Genomic DNA, 20,948 nt, shown 5'->3' with positions numbered 1-20,948 from the left:
CAAGTTAATGATAACTGTCTGATTGTTTTCTCCACCCTCACCACGTGTGTAAGATCTTATTTTCTTCACTTTCACAATGTGTGTACGACCTTGTACACTCAATAAATACGGAGAGGAAACCCCTGTTTGGGGTTCTTATCTCCTCCTGGACATTAGCCTCTCTCATATTCAATTTTGCATCTGCTCTCTTGCCGGACAAGAGAGAACTCCAGACTCATAGTCTGCAACACATAAGGAAGTAGGGCTATTGCTATATAATGAGGGCAGGAAGGAACATGTTTGGCACCCAGTAATCCACATGGGTCCCTCTTGGTACTTCCATGTCTAAATTTGATGGTAAATGGACAAATGCAGCAACCCTGGCCTGAGGAGAGCAGAATGAACAGGAGGGTCAGGCCCCCCGGGGATAGAAGTGTTAGTCATGCCACTGGGACCAGAAGGTTGAGGCTGAGGGCAAGGATGATCCACAATGGATACAGAAGAGGGAAAATGGGCATCTTTGGACCAGCTGCAGCAGCAGGGGTTATTTCTCATCCCATTACCATGCTTCTTCCCCAGGAAGGGAGCCCATCAGAGTCACAAAGGAGACACTCCTACTCTTGACCCAAATGGATCTGAGGGTACAGGGTGGACCATGGCAGGTCGCTCACTCAGATTCCCTTTCAGGAAGGATGGGCTTGTTGCCTAGCTGTTGTGGTTGCCAGAAGATAGCCCTCAGCCATTAGCTCTTTAGGGAATCTTCAGTCTTTGCTGAAGAAAACTGTCCCACCGAAATCGTATCTCCTAGAGGCAGCCTGCCTCCTCATGATTTAACAATGCAGAAGTGAAAAGGCCCTACCTCGTCGCCCAGTCTCCCCATATCTAGAAACGTTGAACCTTTGTGAAATGGATCAATCTAATTAAGCAAGGATTAACTGGATAATTGCACAGTGCTTCATAATCTACGTTGACCTGTGCTTCCTCACTCCCGGTGGACTTTAGAATCACCTTAAAGGGGTGACTGGGTGGCTCAGTCGATTAAGCATCCGACTCTTGGTTTTGGCTCTCAAGTCACGATCTCGCGGTTTCGTGGGTTCAAGCCCCGTGTCGGGCTCTGCAATGACAGTGTGGAGCCTGCTTGGGATTCTGTCTCCCTCTCTCTCTCTGCCCCTACCCCATTCATGCTGTCTGAGTATCTCTCAAAATAAGTAAATAAACTTAAAAAGAAAAAAAAAAGAATCACTGGTAAAAATTCTAAAATATACTGGTATCTGGGCCTTATGTCCCAGAGATTCTGACTTAATCAGTTTGGTGTGGAACCAAGCTTGGGTATTTTCTAAAACCTCCCCAAGGTGATTAAAGTGCAGCCAGTATTGAAGAAACAGCAAGCAAATAAGCCAACGGGAAAAGGGCAGAGGAAGTGACCCTGAATATCTATCCTCCTTACTCCCATTTTCACCAAGTTTATAGTCACTTGCTTTATCTCATCAAGGGCTTGGGGATCCCCCCAGGGTTAATTCCCTGACCTGTAGGAAGTACTTAGAGAAGACTGCTTTTGTGTGATCTTTTCCTTCTAGCATTTTGCTTATGCTCTGTGCTGACTTTCCTGTTTGGCTGTTTCTGTGATCTTTATCTTGTAAATCTGTATCACTTGTTTTGTCTGCCTGGATTGCTATTCTCCTGCAGGTCTCCCCTTGAGTGATACATGTTCCTTAAAGTGTATCCTGCTTGCTTCTGGCACTAGAATTCCTGATCTCATAGCTGGTCCCATCTCTGCAGCGAGCCCCATCAGTCAGTGTGCCCTCCTTCGCCAAAAGGTCTATTCAGGCAAGAAAAATGAGAAGAAAGCAGTATGTTTGCTTCCTGTTCTAAGTATATGGTACAACAGACAACTTTACAAGGGCTGACAGAAATAATTTTCCCAGGAGGTTTTCAAATTCGTCTCATTTTTCTAATTTTCGTATTTGCTAGCAAAGACCAATAATGTACATATGTACACCTAAAGCTAAAACCCTTTGAATAAACTTCCATCTCCGGAATAGACACCATTTGGAATCTCTTCATTTACCACCACTTTCAATTACCAGATGGTAATCTCTATTCAAGCTGGTGTTGAATTTCCTGGGCTTCTCTCAATCTCATGAAAATAGTCAGAGCGACTAATAATGAATCCTCATGGGAGTTTTAGAAGTGCAGAGGAACTTCAGCAGCCCCTTTAAATAAGCAGCCTTATCACTGACACTGTTCTAAGGAGACAAGCTGTTTTCCAGTCTTCTTTACCTATCTGTGACCTCAACTGCAATAGTATTTCCACTGTTGCTTTTTCATAGTTCATTGCTGTGTAAATATTAAAACCTAATGTTAGCTAGTGTTCCGTTACATTTTAAAAAGCAATACTCTATTCACTGAACTAGTATGTATTTAGGGATTTTTTTTAAAATTAGACTTAGCCATAATTATAAAAGAGAGGTTACTTGGAAAATACTCTTCCTTTTCCTATGAACATTTGCTGTTGGGTATGAATATTCAGCTATTTATGGCTGGTGTGTCACAAATGTAATAATTTTTTTAGAAAAGATGCAAAATGCCATCTGTCATCTCAGTCATGATTTCAAAGGCAGAATTTTTAAAAAGAGGAGTAAAGGAAAGGAAGTGAAGAACCTTTAATAACTGTAAACTCTGTTTAAATCCTATAAAAGTTAACCTCCTTGTCTTCTAAAACTATCTGTGTAATGGCATTTAACATATTTTAGGCTAAACTACCCTCCCAAGGTAGCTCTAAAGGTCTATTTCTGCTCAGTTTCTTTTTATTCCCCCATTCCTTTCCATTACAGACTCTTGTATTGTCTATATGGACCCTATCACAGTCCTCCAAAAAAAAAAAAAATGAAAATACCTTCTAGTAAACTCCTAAGATCTCTGCACTGACAATTTCCTCTGCTTAAATGTACTCTTACCAAGTATCTGAGGCAGCCATTGTTTTTAAACTATGGCAATCAAAGGAAGGGCAATCTATCTTTTAGAATTACAATAATATGCATATGGTACAAGAATTTTCACTTGGCCGTAGATTTTGATTTCATTTGCCTGTCTGTTCTTCAGTTACAGAGATTAATTTTATTTCTCTACTCTTCTCATTTTTTATTAGAATATAAAAATTCCACAGCAAAACTGATGCAGTTCTTGAAAACTCAATAGAAGAAAAAAATGAAATCCTCCATGGACCTGCTCAGAGAAATTGATGTAATCTTGTGACCACAGCATGAGTTAAAAAAAAAAAATCATAGACTAGAAGAAACTACAGTAGAATAATCTGGACTTCTGATCAGTTTGGGGCTGCATTTGTGCCTCTGGAAATAAAAAAGATCCAGGATCTTTCCTTGGAAACCAGTTCACTGAAAGACTCTTACTCATGTTAACCTTAATTTCTTCTATTGCAGTTAAAAAAACTCATTGTTCATTTGCCAAAACAATTTGTTTATTTATAAAAGGAATATATTTTTACTCTGGGTAAAAACTCAAAGAATAAAAAATCATCATCAATTTAATCACCCAATGATACCAAAAACATTTTATATACATTTGATTATATACACACTTGGATTACATAATTGAAAATGGAATATAAATTTTTTGTAACTTGCATGTGTACATTGCCAATCTTTTTCTATCTCATAAAAAAAAATTTTAACCATATAATTTTAATGGTTCTACCACAATTCATTTGAGCCAAATTAATTTATCTGTATTATTTAAACCACTCATGTCTTGTTTCTCCGTTATAAATACTGTTGCAGTCCTATTTGGTAAATATTTAAAACTAATGTTATTCTTTCCTTAATAAACATTCGCAGAAGTAAATACATTACCTAGGTACTGTGAAGGAATTTTTGAATTAATGGAAAAAACAACTATGATGGCTACAATTACATGTATTTTTAAAAATAAAGATAACATAATTTAAGTACATGTATTAAAAAAAGTAGTTTACCTTGTGCAAAAAGAACAGGATGAATTTTAAACCCTCCTCCATTTTTCAAACGTTGAGGCAGCTGTTCAAAATGATAACTATCAATGTAGAAGTAAACTTTCAGAGCCTGCCGACTTCCTTCCGCTTGATATGTAAGAGGAACATCTAAATGACATTTAATATTACATTATTTCCAAAAGTCAGGTTATGTTATAAAGTGTATTTGTTAACTTTTTTAAAAATCTTGAAAATTACTAGAAACTAATATAAATATATGCATATTATATATAATGTATTATACTCATACAATATACTTGACATATATGTCGAGTTCAGGTTAGGCAAACTTACAGTGCTCTTCAGTGAAAGTATTAAATCAGATTCCTATTAGCTAAAGCAACAGATTTATTACTGTACTGTATATAAAATTCTACAATAGGAAACTTCGTTACACTTTGACACACCAGATGTCTCACTTAACTAAATGAGAAGTTTAGTTACACATGGTTTGGAATCAGAATCTCCCAGGGCAGCTGCCTCATTCATATTTTAGTCAAAATGAATCCTTGGGGTACAATTCTTAAGTAGCGTACAAGAGATTGGGTACAGAGCAACCATTATCAAAATCCGCATGGGTTTTGCAAGTTCCATTCCCTGAGCACCAGATCAAAAACATATTACCTCTGTTGATGCCCTACAGTCATTAGAAATTATCTGTCCAAATTCTTTTAGTTTTCTCAAAGATCTTAAGTTTAATTACTCAAAAACAAAAGCAAAATAAAAAACCAAACCCAAAAAACAACCAATTTGAAAAGCTAAAATGATGCAGGAGTATTTCATAGTGCTATCATAAATACTTCTCATTTTATGTTACTTATCCAAGACAAATAACTTTCATTTCATTTAAAAAGAATGTAAAATCTTCCTAAGAAGCTAGAATAGTCATATTAACCAAGTTAAAAATTAAGGCAAAAATATAGTAGAAATTTTAATACAAGTTCTTGCTCAATATTTGTTAGTTCTAACCTACTTCTTGAATAAAATTATGTATAAAAGTAGAGTTCAAGGTTAAATCCATTATGGAAGAGAGATTCCAGGTTTCTCATTAAATGTAGGTAATTATGCATATCAATAGCAGAGGTATTGCATTAACATCTACAAGTCTCTTTTATGCCATATAATAATGCTTATTTTATTTTTCTTTCTATATTTTTAGAGTTTCTTTAACTTTATTTATTTTGAGAGAGAGAGAGAGAGAAAGGGAGCGGGGGAAGGGCAGAGAGACAGGGAGAGAGAGAGAATCTTAAGCAGGCTCCATGCTATGCTGTCAGCGCAGAGCCTGATGCAGGGCTTTGACCTGAGCGAAGATCAAGAGTTGGACTCTTACTGAGCCACCTAGGAGCCCCTTTCTATATGCTTATGGGAGGTATAAATGGTTTTGGTTTAGAAAAGAGAAGACATTTCTCAGTTGAAGAGTTGGAAATTAACTGGATTTTAATGATTGGGAAACTCCGTTTTTTTCTTAGCTCTATAATAGAAAAAGGATGCACAGACACTATAGAAAATGTATATATACTAAGTATTTGTATTTTCTAGTTCCCCTTTACATACAATGTCTTTCATTTGTATTTCAATTTTTAAAACTCCATTTGTTTACTCTTTGGCACCAAATGTTTTTGAAAGAAAGATAATAATGCAGCAGTTGGAGTTCCATTATAGGACAAATAAACATGCTATCCTAGGAAGAAAGTGAAAATGACTGAAAATTATCAAGTATATTAAATTTAAAATGAAGTTAAAGCTAAGAGTGAAAGAATGACCTTCTCTCAAAGTAATTGGTATACCTGTAAAAGCACATATTAATGCAGAGCTGAAATTGCTGCCTTTTATTTGTGGAAATGTATCTACTATGAAAAAAAATCAAAGATTAGGACTACGTAACAATTAAAGGCTACAAAAAAATTATTGCACGAAGAAAAGGTCTCTCCTATGGTATTTATTCCAGAGAGGAATTCCAACCGTGGCATCCCATCCCGGTAAACTTGGCCCTCCGTCACTGAACAGGCCCATGAATTTGAAGGTAAGTCTCCAAGAAGTTGTTAGATCCCTTTGCCTGAATTGCTCTTCCTTGACCCTCTGCAGGGCTGGGTCTTTATCACCCTTTGGATTTCAGCTTAAAAGCTATTTCTGCTGAGAGCCCTTCCTTGTTGATTCCTTAAAGAGCCACCTTACCCTCATTCTTTATGCACTGCTTATTTCTTGCATAGGATTTATCATGGCCCTAATCATCTTTGTAGTTGATTCCTTCTTTGTTTTCTCCCAAGTAGGCTGTGAGCTCCATAAAGATAGGGATGGTGTCTGTCCTATTCACCACGGCATCCACGGTTACAGGTGCAATGCCTGGCTCATATAGAAAAAGTGAAAGCTCAAAAATATCCATTCTGCTAATCATTATAGTAAAATTACCTGTATCACCATTGAAAGGGGGGAAGATTTGCTATCATTATATTTTTATTCTCCAAAAACATGAAGATTTTCCATAAAATATATTTAATTTTATACAACCTAATCATTTAGCTCACTTATTCCTTCTTCACTAATTACCTAACATGACATAGAAAGGATCTCGTACTTGCCCTATACTACAGTGGGTTACAATGTCCATCTATTCCTTTCTATCTCTCGCTAGTTTCTAAGCTTCATGCCAATGGGGTCTTTGTTTTATTTAGTCACTATTATATCTTGGGAATTTAGTTCAGCAGTTAGCATGGTGTATATACCTAGTATTTCTTAAAGAAAAATAAAATGTCTTTAATCCAGACATTTGAGTTCAACTTGCTTGCAAGCCCTATTTTTTCAGAATTTCATTATTCTTTAATGCAAAAATACGACTATAAATAACGCTAAACATAGCTCTTTAAAAAGAATGCAGAGTAATAAAGTGAGGAGGATGGGTTCAAATATTTGCTGAATACTACCATGAGCCTTGTAATGTTAGGGACTTTCTTTTTTTTGTTTTTCAATTTTTTGAATGTTTATTTATTTTTAAGAGAGAGAGAGAGAGAGAGAGCACAAGCAGGGAAGGCACATAGAGAGAGGGAGACAGAATCCAAAGCAGGTCCCAGGCTCTGAGCTGTCAGCACAGAGCACAATGTGGGGCTTGAACCCACAGGCCACAAAATCATGACCTGAGCCAAAGTCAGCTGCTTAACCAACTGAGCCACCCAGGCACCCCTTTTTTTTAATTTTTGTTTTTTTCATTAAATTTCTTTTTAATGTTTATTTGTTTTTAAGAGAGAGAGAGAGAGAGAGAGAGAGAGAGAGAGAGAATGTGCAAGGCTAGGGACTTGCAAATACATTATCTTATTTAAGCCTCATGACCCCATGAGTGAGGGAAAGCTGGTATTCCCATGTTTGTGGATAAGAGTCGCACAAGTTTGGGACTCAAGTTTCTTATCTTCAAAGCACTGTTCTCTTTATAACTTCATGTTTCCTCCCCTGTGTGCTCAGTCCTTCCCTCAAAGACAAATAGCCAAACTAGTCTTCACTACAGTGATGCAAATTAATTTGTCCATCTGACTCCTCTGTTTCTAACCTTACAGAAAGATCAAATCACATGCAATTAATAATAAAGCTCTAGCTTCCTTATACCACTTAAATAAGATGTGATGACACTGGATATTAAAAAATTCTCTTCTTTCCTGAATATACTTAGGTATGTTCCTACCATCACTGTTAATGACTTGCTTGGAATATCTATTAGTGTAGCATTGGAACTGACCTTGCCCTAGGGACCTGTTTTCAGAAGTTGAGGTTATGCTTTGGGGACATTCATAAAAATATATATGAATTATATGAATGTTTATATTTGTCACAGATATATACACATTTACATGCTAATATTACTTATGTGGTCTTAATTATCTCTAATATTTATACTAGTTTTCAATGTGCTAAAGTTAAACCTCTCATGGTGGCTATGCAATAAGTAACTGTTTTATCAAGCTTATAACACGGGTCCCCTGCCTGCTTGTTCAACAGACCATTCACCAGTAATGTCGTATTTGAACCATGAAAAACAGTACTCCTGTGAGCTTATGGCCCCTAAAGCAAAATTTAAAAGAAAAAAAAAAACAGGGTATGTTGTGAAAATAAGAGTTTCTCTGCCTTTGGCAAAATCATACCCACATGACTAAAGTAAATGAAAATATATTCTATTTTATACGTGCCCACAGAAGACCATACAATTTTTTCAAGTAATAATATCCTAATCAATTAATCCCCTTCACCAAGTTCTCCCTTGAATATAATCCAAATCCTTAACATTGTAATTCATGTTCTCATTCTCTCTCATTTATCAGTGAAGATGAAACTTTAATAAAATTCTGTTCTCTCTACCTTCATAATTTAATACATTCAGAATCAACCACTTGTATCATCTCCACAGCTACCCTCAAGGTCAAGTCCCCATCATCTTTCAACCTGGGTCACTGAAGTAGCTTCCTCACTGGTTTGCTTCTGTCCTTGTCCCCAGTAATGCTTTATTCAACACTGCAATCAGAGGCAGCTTTCAGTAGGTAAGCCAGCTCAGGTCATTCCTCTGACCCATGGCTTAATTAGAAACGCGAGGTTCTTTCAATGGTCTGGTATAAGCCTCTTCACGTATATTTTCTATCACTTCCACAGTTGGTTATTATTATTTATTTTACCCTAAATATAACATTTTATATAAAACAATTTGAACTATATTATCAAATATAATATCAAAGTTATGCCATATGTTTTTGTTTGATGTCAAAAAAATTCTATGAAACACCTATGAGACATTTAACTACTTACTTGCAACCAGTGGTTCCTCTTCTGATGGTTTAAAGTAAAAAGAAACTTTTTCCAAATCAAATAGTGCAACCAGTGTATCTTCTAACATGGCTTGTTCATCTGTCTAGAAAGAAAGAAAATAGTAAAAAAATATGATTGGATTGCAAAGGATAGAACATCACATCACATCACATCACATCACATCACATCACATCACATCACATCACACTGTATCACATCTCCAGACCAAAACTAGCTTCATTTGTGTTTTATTTACATGCAAAGCAAATTATCAACACTTATCTAAGAATTTACTGTCCACAATGAAATTAACAAATCCCTCAAAGTTACAAGTCTCTTTAATAGTTTTATATTTTTCCTTTTCCATATTACCTAAATGGTTCTACACAATCTTTCAGTCTATTTTGTAGCTATATTCAAACTGTGTTGATTTTTATTATTTACAAACAAATGTGTAAATAATACAATAAGCATGCTATCTGTCTCCAAACTTCTATAATCTTAAAAATGTAACAGCTAAAAGGCAAGAGTTTTTTTATTAAAAAGCCACAGTACACAGTTTCCATCCTGTTTTACAATAAGATAGCTGATGCATTATTCATTTTGCAACCTTGTAGAGCTGTGATGAAAGCAATTTGCATGTATGCAGTGATTTTTCTTCCAAAGAGCTTGGGTACAAGAATCGTTTCTATCTCACTTGCCTTTATGGGGCCTTAATCTAGAGTCTTGTGACTACGAAATCTGATTTGTTTTTATCATTCCTTTCATTGTAAGAGCATATTATTTCACATTGAAGCAGGTAAGGCCCAGCCACGGTAACAAGTTCTGTGCATGTCTTAGCAATATTATCTTTCTAGTATTAAATTCTGGCCTTCCTATTAGCAGTTTTGTGCATGACCTAGAGTCTTTTATTAATTTCGTCCTGAAAGAATAATTAGCCTTATCATGCACAGATTATCTTTTAAAGGTAACATTTGTTTCTTTAAGACTATCAATGATCCTTTTAAATAATGATTTTAACAAGATTTATACACGCTTTTAAAGGTTGCTGTAAGCATACAGCCATTTTGGGGAGGGGGCAGCATGAGTAGAGGGTGAAGGAGATACTTAAGAATGTCCCTTGTGTGAAAAAGAATCACTAAATCAAACCCCAGATCCCAAAGATGTATAGCATGCAAAGCCAAAAGTTAAGAGAATCATCACCTTTGCACTTTGGCTTGGTACTTAATACCGTGTATGGTACACAGTAAGTGATGGATAAATGTTTATTTTAGTAAACTTATTTTTTAAAGTCCTTTGAAGCAGCAAAAGTATGCCATGAACCTGGAATTGGAAGGATAGGACTGAAGAATCAGCATCTTCTTAACTGAGAAGAATACACACAAGGAAGAAGTGTCCCAAACAGGCAGGCCTCTGATTGCTATAGTGCAAGTCCTGATGCTCCAGCAGATGTGGCTAAAGTGATATGCAAGTGACCATGGACTGTGCTCAGAGCTCAGGGACACACAGACTGCCAGTGCTGGCACCTCCCACAGAACCTTCCACATTGCTAGGAGGCTTGTATGTGCTTGTTACAGAGACAGAAAAAACATGGGTTTGACTTTTTATAAAGCAACCTTTGCATTTTTTTAATCAATTCTATAATGTTAAGGGTTTCAAAAGACTAAGGAAAAAAAACAGTTTTCTTGAGACATAATTCACATCCTATAAAAGTCCCCCATTTAAAGTGTATAAGCTTAGGGGTTTTTAGTGTACTCAGAGTTGTGTAACTACCACCATAGTCTAATTTTAGAATATTTGCACCACCCCACAAAGAAACTCAGTACCCATTAGCATTCACTCCCCATATCCCTTCTTCCAGTCCTTAGCTCTAGGCAACCATTAGCCTACTTTCAGTCTCCGAAATTTGCCTATTGCACATATTACATAATAATGGACTCAAATAATATATATCTTTTACAGCTATAATCACTTAGCATAATGTTTTCAACCTCCATCCATGTTGTAGCCTGAGAATATCTGTATACAAGTTTTTGTGTAAATATAAGTTTTCATTTTTCTTTGTGTAAATATAAGTTTTCATTTTTCTTGTATATTATATAGGAGTAGAATTTCTGGGTAATATGGGAATTCTATGTTTAACATTTTGAAGAAGTGCTAAATAGTTTTCCAAAATGGCTGCACTGACTTCAGTGTCCATCAACAACAAATGGATAATCCAAGGAAGATATGATGTATGTATCTCTCTCTCTCTCTCTCTCTCTCTCTCTCTCTCTCTCACACACACACACACACACACACACACACACACACACACACAGGAATATTACTCAGCCATAAAAAAGGTGAGATGTTGTCATTTGGGACAACATGGATGGGCCTACATTATAGTGATACATGGAATCTAAAAAACAAAACAAATGAATAAACAAACAAAAGACAAATCAGGCCTATAAATACCACAACAAACTGATGGCTGCCAGAGGGAAGGGGGTGGTGGGATGGGCAAAATGGATAAAGGGAAGTAAAAGATACAGGCTTCCAGTTGTGGAATGAATAAATCATGGGAATAAAAGGCACAGCATAGGGAGTATAGTCAGTAGTACTGTAATAGTGTTGTATGGTGACAGATGGTAGCCTTGTGGTGAGGGTAGCAGAACATATAGAGAGGTTGAATCATTATGTTGTACACCTAAAACTAATGTAACATTGTGTGTCAACTATATTCAAATAAAAAATATATAGAAAAAATTTTAAAAACGGCTGCACTATTTTACATTCCCACCAGCAATGTATGAGGGTTACAATTTCTCCTTACCAACACTTGTGATTGTCTTTTGGATTACAGTTATCCACATCTCAATGTGTCCTAGTATCTTATTGTAGTTTTGAGTTGCATTTCCCCAATGGCTAATGATGTCGATCATCTTTTCATGTGTTTTCTGGCCATTTTATATCTTCTTCCAAGAAACACCTATTCAAATCCTTTGTGTGCTTTTTTTAATCGAGTTGTCTTTTTATTAAGTGTTAAGAATTCATTGTAGAGTCTTGGGACACTTGGTGGCTCAATTGGTTGAGCGTCCAACTTTTGGTCTCAGCCAAGGTCATGATCTCATAGTTGTGAGTTTGATCCCGCATTGGGCTCTGTACTGACAGCTGTGGAGCCTGCTTGAGATTCTGTCTCTTCTTCCCTGCTCCTCCCCTGTTTTTGTTCTCTCTCTCAATCTCAAAATAAATTTAAAAAATTAAAAAATAAAGAATTCTTTCTAGAGTCTGGATATGTCACTTATCAGGTATATAAGTTCAAATATTTTCTCCCATTCCTTGGGATTTGGAACAAAATTAAGTTTAAAGTAAAAGTACCAGCACTTGATTAAACAACGGCAGTTTTAAAATAAGAGTAGAATATGGGGCGCCTGGGTGGCTCAGTCGGTTGGGCAGCCGACTTCGGCTCAGGTCATGATCTCGCAGTCTGTGAGTTCGAGCCCCGCGTCGGGCTCTGTGCTGACCTGCTCAGAGCCTGGAGCCTGTTTCGGATTCTGTGTTTCCCTCTCTCTCTGACCCTCCCCCGTTCATGCTCTGTCTCTCTCTGTCTCAAAAATAAATAAACGTTAAAAAAAATTAAAAAAAAAAGTAGGATAGAAATGAAGCCTCATTCATTCACCCATCTAACAAACACTTAATGTGTTAGGAAGTGGGTTTCCTTTCTTACGTCATTTCTATTTGATAGGAAATAATTAATATTTATTTTGTTTGTAAACATTTCCAAAAGTGCCTTATTTCAAAATTTTCATTAGTTAAATCTTTCTGAGTTTTATTAGCAATCAAATAAGAAATCGGTCGCCCACATGGAGCCCATAGAATCTTTTCAAAAGAACCTAATTTTGTTTCTCTGCAGTACACTGAGGCAGACTTCCTTACCTTATCATTCCAGAACCTTTTATGACTGCGCAGTATTGCAATTACCTCCCTATCTTCATTATCATTAAAGAAAAACATTTTGATATATAAACACATATATTTGTTTAATAGGTGACACAGGATCTCATATTTAAAATCACAATTCCATTTGATGAGCACCTTCAGCTTATACGTAAGAGTGAACACATTTGTCTTTTTGAACATCATGACAACTATCAGAACCACAGAAAGTATATGTTAAAAGACTACTTTGATTTATCAAATATTTTGTGATGCTTTCTTCATGTGCACTGCGGGAAACTGATACATAAATATGGACTATTCTACAATAATTAAGGCAGTGTTCTTACATTTAACAGGACAAACATGCGTGCAAAGGAAGGAAATAAAATCATTTAACATACACAAATTTTAAACAGATTGTCAGATAGTAAGGCATGAAAGTTGTCAGATCTTGTCTGGCTCCAGAATATCAATGTCTATCAAACAGGCTCCAGAATATCAATGTCAGTGGGAGCTTGGCTTTCGTGGCACTTCTGGATTGGAAATAAGGACCCACAGCACAAAGACCCTCTCTCCTCTGATGATCTTTCTCCGTCACTGCTTAGGGATATAGGAATTAGTAACAGATGGAGGCTTTCTCAGCTTTCAGCAGCCTGAGAATACGTAAAATCAGGAAAGAAGAAATACCTTCTACATAGTTACTAAAACCATATTTGCCCATGGAAAAATGAATTCTTTTAAAGTAGCTGACTGCCTGCTAATATATAATGAATAACTACTTATTTGGGAATGGGTTACAAGGTATGTTATGGTTGTCATAGGCAGTGGGAGACACTGTGATTCCTTACCAAGTTTGGTGACAGGAGCGACTGAAAGTGAAAAAGAACACCTGCATTCGCTATCTGGTCCAGCCACCTTCTGCTGGCCTCTCCGGTGTCCATCTCGTTGTCTTTGCTGTTGTCAAACATCTGGTTTAAGGCTGCCATAAGCTGCTCAGAGAAGGCACAGACTGTGGCCACAAGACTCTGGCAGAAAACCATGTCTCTTCGGAGCTGTGTCTCACTGTCTGTAACCCAGGAGAACATAAAGACAGTTTTGAAAAATGCCACAGGTAAATAAAACCAATTCATTAAGCATTTATATTTGCTGTTATTTCATCCTTTCACTACACTCAAACCATGTGGAAAATGTGAATCTGAACTCTACTAATGAGCATACACTTTAGCAAATATGCTAAACACCAAAAAAAATTTAAAAACCATTAAAATAACTTTGGTTAATTGATATTGTGACTTTATTTTGCAATCATTGAATTGTTCTACAAAACCCAAGGGAAAAAAGACTTTATTTATTGATGTGTTTTTTTTTTCTGATGGAACATGATTTGTTTCATGATACTTCCTAAAGGAAATTCAAAGTTCAATTTTTCAGTTTGTGCTGGCAAATGAAATACATTATTAATACTAAATTTTTTAAGTGATCTAATAAACTTACTCTAATTTTGTTAACATGATACACACATGGGGAAAAGAGTATTGATATCTGATTGTTTATAACAATAAGCAAATCTGGATCTCTTAGATTCACCTAAGGAAACTTCAGGAGTCGTAAACACGTCCCGTTTATAAATTATTATATTTCTTTGAAATAAGTAATGTATTTACAGTTTTAACATATGCTGCTTTTCACCAGGATTCTTATTACGCAACTGGTTGGATTTTTGATGGACCCACACTGAAGGTATGTCTACCCTGTGAATTGCCACTCTTGGGCCACCATTTTTTCCAAGTGGAAACAAGCTTGCCTCTGAGAACCTGATCACAGCAATTCACTTCTTTGGGTGTTTGGATACATACAAACTCCATGAACTATATAAATATAAGCCATAAATTCTGTGCACTGAAAAATCGCTTATACTAGAAGAACAATAAAAGTGAAAATACTCATTTTCTTAAAAATGTACTGAATATTTCAAGGGCTCAGAATTTTCTGAAATGAAGAAGCATTGTCAGTATTAGTGTAAAACATAGGTATAAATGTTGCCATAATTTAATGAGTTCTTGCTTTTTTGATAAAAAGGCATGATTTTTAAGTTGTTTAACAAGAACACTGATCATATGTTTTTAATAACCATCAAAGACATGTGAACACATAATGTAACTGCTATGTATTACCTAGTTTCACCATTAGTAAAAGCTACTCTTAAAAAATTTATGAGAAAAAGGATTGGGTATTTAAAATATTTAATTTTATAATGAAAATATCCACTTATTATGTTGAACTATACAAACTTGCTGCTATAGTAGGTCAAAATGGTTGAATATGGCAATGCCATATGGTTCAACTTTTTAACTTAACAACATGTGTTAGACCATTTCCCTTAAGCAATTATATACCATGTGTCTCATTCAAATAGATGGAAAAGAGGGTTTTACAGGTAACTGTGAAATAGCCAAACTGGGAAAAAACTGTCCAAGCCTCAATTAAGAAAAAAGCAAAACACTTTTGTTTTCTTGTTGTGCACAATTTTAAAAGTGTTGTGCACTTTTAAACAAAGTGTAGACATTCAGCAACTATTTACTGAATTAATAAATGAAAATGCTGAACCAGTAGAGCAACTAAGAAACCAATTAAGTGAAATGAAAATGCATGAGCTCATTCTCTGACTTCTTGAAATGCCTGGATTTAGTTTAACCTAAAAGGATAATTCAGATGGTTTGGGAGCCAAAACGTGTAGCTGCGGTACGGGGTTCAAGACAGAAACTACATAAAATTGCCCTGTATCTTTCTTGTACATTCTTGCTTTGCTTTTCTGTTGTCCTATAGTAAAGCAGAAAATCTGGGAAATTAAAAAAAATACTAGTAATTTTAGCAGGAATACTCTCACCTATAACCTGAGAATAATTTCACAATAAAAACTGAATCGGAAAGAAATGCTTTATATGAAGAATGGAAAGCTAAGGTCTAGAGAAGGAAGGATCCAGTTCCACTGAGAACTTTAGAAGCGATCACAATGGGGCGCCTGGGTGGCACAGTCGGTTAAGCGTCCGACTTCAGCCAGGTCACGATCTCGCGGTCCGTGAGTTCGAGCCCCACGTCAGGCTCTGGGCTGATGGCTCAGAGCCTGGAGCCTGTTTCCGATTCTGTGTCTCCCTCTCTCTCTGCCCCTCCCCCATTCATGCTCTGTCTCTCTCTGTCCCAAAAATAAATAAACGTTGAAAAAAAAAAATTTTAAAAAAAAAGAAGCGATCACAAGGGTTAACAACTTTGCCATTAGTAGAAATAATTATCTTCAAATTGTTTTGGGGAAGCAATGCTCAAATTTCTTCCCATTTTTTAACCTTAGAAAGAATACTCAGATGTTTATTCTACACTCCACTACTATATTGTATATGCATTTAAAGTCAAATAAAATTTTCATTCAACCTCATTACCAAATCAGATAATGATCACACAAAGTTGTATTTGTTCATTAATTCAAACTTTTCACACTGAATACACCACAGGAATTAAACATGGCACCAGTCACTGGGGGTATGAAGACATCCAAGTTGACGCCTCGGCCATGTCTGTGCTCACAGTAGAGTCACAGAAGTTGATATGCAAGATGCCCTTGGACCACCAGCCATTTAAATTTCAAACCAACATATTTTTAAATAAAAAATATTTTATACATGTTTACTACTTCGTGAGGTGATTTTCAGTTGTACTTTCCTATTTTCAAAAGAGTAAATGGCTTGTTTGCATAAACTTCAATATGCACATCATATTGAGATTTTCAAATAACTTTTACACATTATCGCTTCCCGGTGAGTAACAAAGGTAGAAAACTCAGAGTGGCAGAAAGGGGTCTTTACGATCTATCTATCCTCAAGTTAGGTTGACAGCTTATAAATGCATTACTTCCCTCCATTCATCCCTACACCAGCAACAATCTTCACAGGCTTGTTGTGAGAATACGATAAATCAATGTATCTGAAAGCAGCCAGGACCCTGGCTGTACAGACCTCTCCTCTTTGAGCCACACACTACTGCTCAGGTTCCTCAAACACTAAATGCTCTTACAGCTCACACCTTGGGGCCTTCTGGCTGCAGATACTTTCTCACCCTTTCCATTAGCAAACTTTAAGTCATCTTTAAGAGTCAACTCCTTGAACTACTGAAACCCATTGAACTTAGGAAATATTACCACCCCTGGTGAAATTTCCCCTCTCCTTCAGGAAGTATCCTGCACTTCTTGATCTGCCACCACAGGCTCGGGGGCATCCCTGTACTAGACGGCTAATTACTCAGCGGTGTGAGAGTTTGTTTATACGTTTGGGTTCCCCAAGAGACCATCAAGACCAGCAGAAGTGGCATATAATGTGAATTATGCTCATGGACCTAGAGACATATAATCTGACTTCATCTACCCATTCCATCCATTTTAAACCATATAATCCTAGGTATCAGATTCCTACATATAATATGAGGTCTTTCTACTTCTTAGACCTACATACAATAAAGATAAATGAGATAAAGCACTTATCAAAGTGAAATTGCACAGCATAATTATTGTGATTCTTCTTTTCTCCAGCATCTAGCAGGGTGCCTGGTACTGAGTGGAGCTCAGTTCTATTGCTAAATAGGGAAGGAACCACACGATGAACAAAGACACCAAAATAAGCAAACTCCCAGCAAAAATGAACAGGTCTTTTCTTATAATTACGCAGCTGTTCAAAATTCACAAGTGTCCATCCTTCCCCAAAACTATTCTCATTCCTCATTTTTATCAATAAGAATTACAGCAAAAACAACAACAGCTGCTTCTAGCTTCTAGCAAAAGAAGAAAGGCACGGAGAGCTGTTTTTTTTGGTGACAGTTTGTTTACTGTTTTTGCAGAATAAGAATTCTCTTGTAGTGGGAATACATTCAAAACAAATGGATGTTTTACTTATCAAAGGCTTCCGTTTCATTCCAGGATTTAAGCACCTACTTAAATTCACCTTCTACAAACATGTTTTAAAATAGTAACACTTAATTTACTCTCCACTGTTTAAAAAGCTCAAATTCCATAGCTGGTCTAAAAAAGAATGACGTGGTTTCTAGACACACAAGTAATCCTAGTCATTATTCTGAGACTGTAGGGAAAAGAAAAAAAAAAGTAACAACAAAGAAATAAAAGAGAGATGAGAAAGACAGAGAGAAAGAGACAGAGAGAAAGAGAAAGTAACAAAAGTGAGCTAAAAACAATATTTAGCAGGGGCGACTGGTGGCTCAGTCGGTTAAGCATCCGACTTCAGCTCAGGTCATGATCTCATAGTCCGTGAGTTCGAGCCCCACGTCGGGCTCTGTGCTGACAGCTCAGAGCCTGCAGCCTGCTTCAGATTCTGTGTTTCCCTCTCTCTGCCCCTCCCCTGTCTCTGTCTCTAAAATAAATTAAAAAAAAACAAAAAAACCCCACAGTATTTAGCAGACACCATCTACCCTTCACCTGTGGAGAGCATAATTCTGCAGCCGACAACATGGAGTAATCTGGCTGCATTCTGATGCTACCCTATATATGAGGGAAAAGAAGAGTGAGTAAAGTAGGAAAAAGGAGAATGATGATGGAAATAGGAAAATAAAATTGAAATCAAAATAAGGATCTATAAGAACAGCCATTTAAATACTAACGAACAAAGCAATGTGTTCCAGGACTACTTCTGGAATTGGCATAACTAAGTTTGAATTTCCTCTGCCACTTACTATTAATGCATTTACTCAATAAGGCATCTAATCTTCCAGATACTCAAAAATATGTGTTGAATGAATACATTTACCAGTTATTATTAATTAGCCTGAATGTTAATTTTTTTCCACATTTAAAACTATGGAAAAATAATATTCTCACAGAGCGATTGTGAGGACCCAAGGAAATCCATAAGTATGAGGTATATCAACTGTGTGGTTATTAGGAAAACTAAAAAAAAGTAAGATATTTTGTTATTGTTATTACTCAGTCAAAAAAACAAGACAACACTTCTTTAATTAAAGCAAAAATCAGCCAACAAACAAAAAAAGCCCTCTGGTTAACTTGACTCATTCATTCACTTATAATTTAAATTTTCCAGGTATGATAGATTGTAAAAGACCTCTCCTTCTAAGTACAGTCCACTTCTCCACCCCTTGAATCTAGCCCAACTACCTCTTTGTTCATAAACCAAAGTTAGACCAGTTTCACAATAAATACCATGTACACAATTAACTTTACCAAAACCTGCTTCCTTCCTCCTTTTTAATTATATTCTCTGTGTGTGTGTGTGTATATATATATATATATATACACACACACACACACATATATATGTGAGAGCGAGAGAGAGAGAAAGGGGGAGAGAGAGGGAGAGGGAGAGGGGGAGGGGGAGAGGAAGAGGGAGAGGAAGAGAGGGAGAGAGAAGGAGATTTATATTTTATTTTTCTCCTTTTTTTAAATTTAAATTTTATTTAGTTAACATATAGTACAACATTGGTTTTAGGAGTAGAATTCAGTGATTCATCACTTACATAATACCCAACGTTCATCCCAAGTGCGCTCCTTAATACCCCTCACCCATCTAGCCCATTCCCCCACCCACCTCCCTCCATCAACCCTCAGTTTGTTCTCTTTCATTAAGAGTATCCTGTGGTTTGCTTCCCTCTCGTCTCTCCTCCCCACCCCCACCCCCGCCGCTTCCCATATGTTCATCTGTTTTGTTTCTTAAATTCCACATATGAGTGAAATCATACGGTATTTGTATTTGTCTTTCTCTGATTGACTTATTTCTCTCAGCAAAGTACTTACTGTCTCCATCCACATCATTGCAAATGGCAAGATTTCATTCTTTTGGATGGCTGAGTAACCGTCCATGGTGTATATATACTACATCCTCTTTATCCATTCATCAGTCAATGGACAGACAGTTGGGCTCTCTCCATAGTTTGGCTACTGTTGATAATGCTGCTATAAACACCTGGGTGCATGTACCACCTAGAATCTGTATTTTTGTATCCTTTGGGTAAACACCTAATAGCACAATCGCTGGATGGTATGGTGGCTCTATTTTTAGTTAAATATATATTTATATACATTTCCATGTTTGTACTATAACTGAAGATGAGAATGTTTTGTGTTTTCATTAAAACTAAGTATTTTTTAAAAATCTTTGCAAGGCTTTAGAGTAAGTATGGATCATATTTCCATCTAATCTGTTAAAGGCATTGCTGTGATATCATGGTACTTCTAAGGTCTCAGGCTACAATAATTTCAAATAATAAAAATAATGAGAAATATTACCTGAATATTCAAGAAGAGCCAGGAGTATCCTACACTTCACCTCTGCAGAAAAAGAAAGCATAGCAGTTAGTTGTTCAGTCTTTTTTTGCCATTGACACCACATTTTTAAAAAAAAAATTTTTTTTCAATGTTTATTTATTTTTGGGACAGAGAGAGACAGAGCATGAACGGGGGAGGGGCAGAGAGAGAGGGAGACACAGAATCGGAAACAGGCTCCAGGCTCTGAGCCATCAGCCCAGAGCCTGACGCGGGGCTCGAACTCACGGACCGCGAGATCGTGACCTGGCTGAAGTCGGACACTTAACCGACTGCGCCACCTAGGCGCCCCCACATTTTAACTGTGTAGTAAAAATTAGCACAACCTTACTCCATTAGATAATACAAATCCCATTTACTTGACATGCTATTCTTCCTATCTGCCTATATAAATTCTATCCATTTCTCAAGATGCTAAAATCCTTCCAGTTCCAAATTAAATTAGTCTGTGAAACACCCTTCAAATTCTGCTTCATCCTTTGTAAGTCACCCTTAGCTGCTGTAGTTTCCATGGTGTTCTCTAAACTCCTACAGCTATTGTGGTCTTGATCAATAAACTCTCAAACGGCATTTTTTCTTAGTTACTTAAACTTTTAAATATTGTATATGCATTTATAAACTTTATCTATAAATATACATATTTTATTATACATTATATATTAGAATTATAAATTAATTACACAGATTATACTTGTAAGTTATATAATGTATATCTATATAATCTCTCTATATATAGACTTCCTTTCCTATCTGTATGTCAAGATACTGTCCTAAAGTGCAGAACAATACTAAATATTTCCAAATACTCTTTTTCAGAACACATCTCCAAACGAGGGCAATCACAAACGTTCAATAAATGATGTGTATTAACTTCATACTCATTGCCTTACTTCTAATTAGTAAACA

General features: G+C 36.4%; 1 protein-coding gene across 1 annotated transcript in view; it reads right to left on the bottom strand.

Annotated features, from left to right (window-relative positions):
* PREX2 (phosphatidylinositol-3,4,5-trisphosphate dependent Rac exchange factor 2) overlaps window positions 1-20,948 on the bottom strand; it is a 295,413-nt gene that overhangs the window by 79,739 nt on the left and 194,726 nt on the right. The window contains 4 exon segments of the mRNA XM_043601163.1: window positions 3,971-4,114; window positions 8,789-8,891; window positions 13,561-13,778; window positions 20,007-20,048. Coding sequence (XP_043457098.1) covers window positions 3,971-4,114; window positions 8,789-8,891; window positions 13,561-13,778; window positions 20,007-20,048 — 507 coding nt within the window.

Source organism: Prionailurus bengalensis, chromosome F2 (assembly GCF_016509475.1).
Source record: "Prionailurus bengalensis isolate Pbe53 chromosome F2, Fcat_Pben_1.1_paternal_pri, whole genome shotgun sequence".
In the NCBI taxonomy this organism is placed as follows: domain Eukaryota; kingdom Metazoa; phylum Chordata; class Mammalia; order Carnivora; family Felidae; genus Prionailurus; species Prionailurus bengalensis.
Note: the sequence above shows the minus strand (reverse complement) of the source record. Positions and strands in the feature narration are given on the sequence as shown.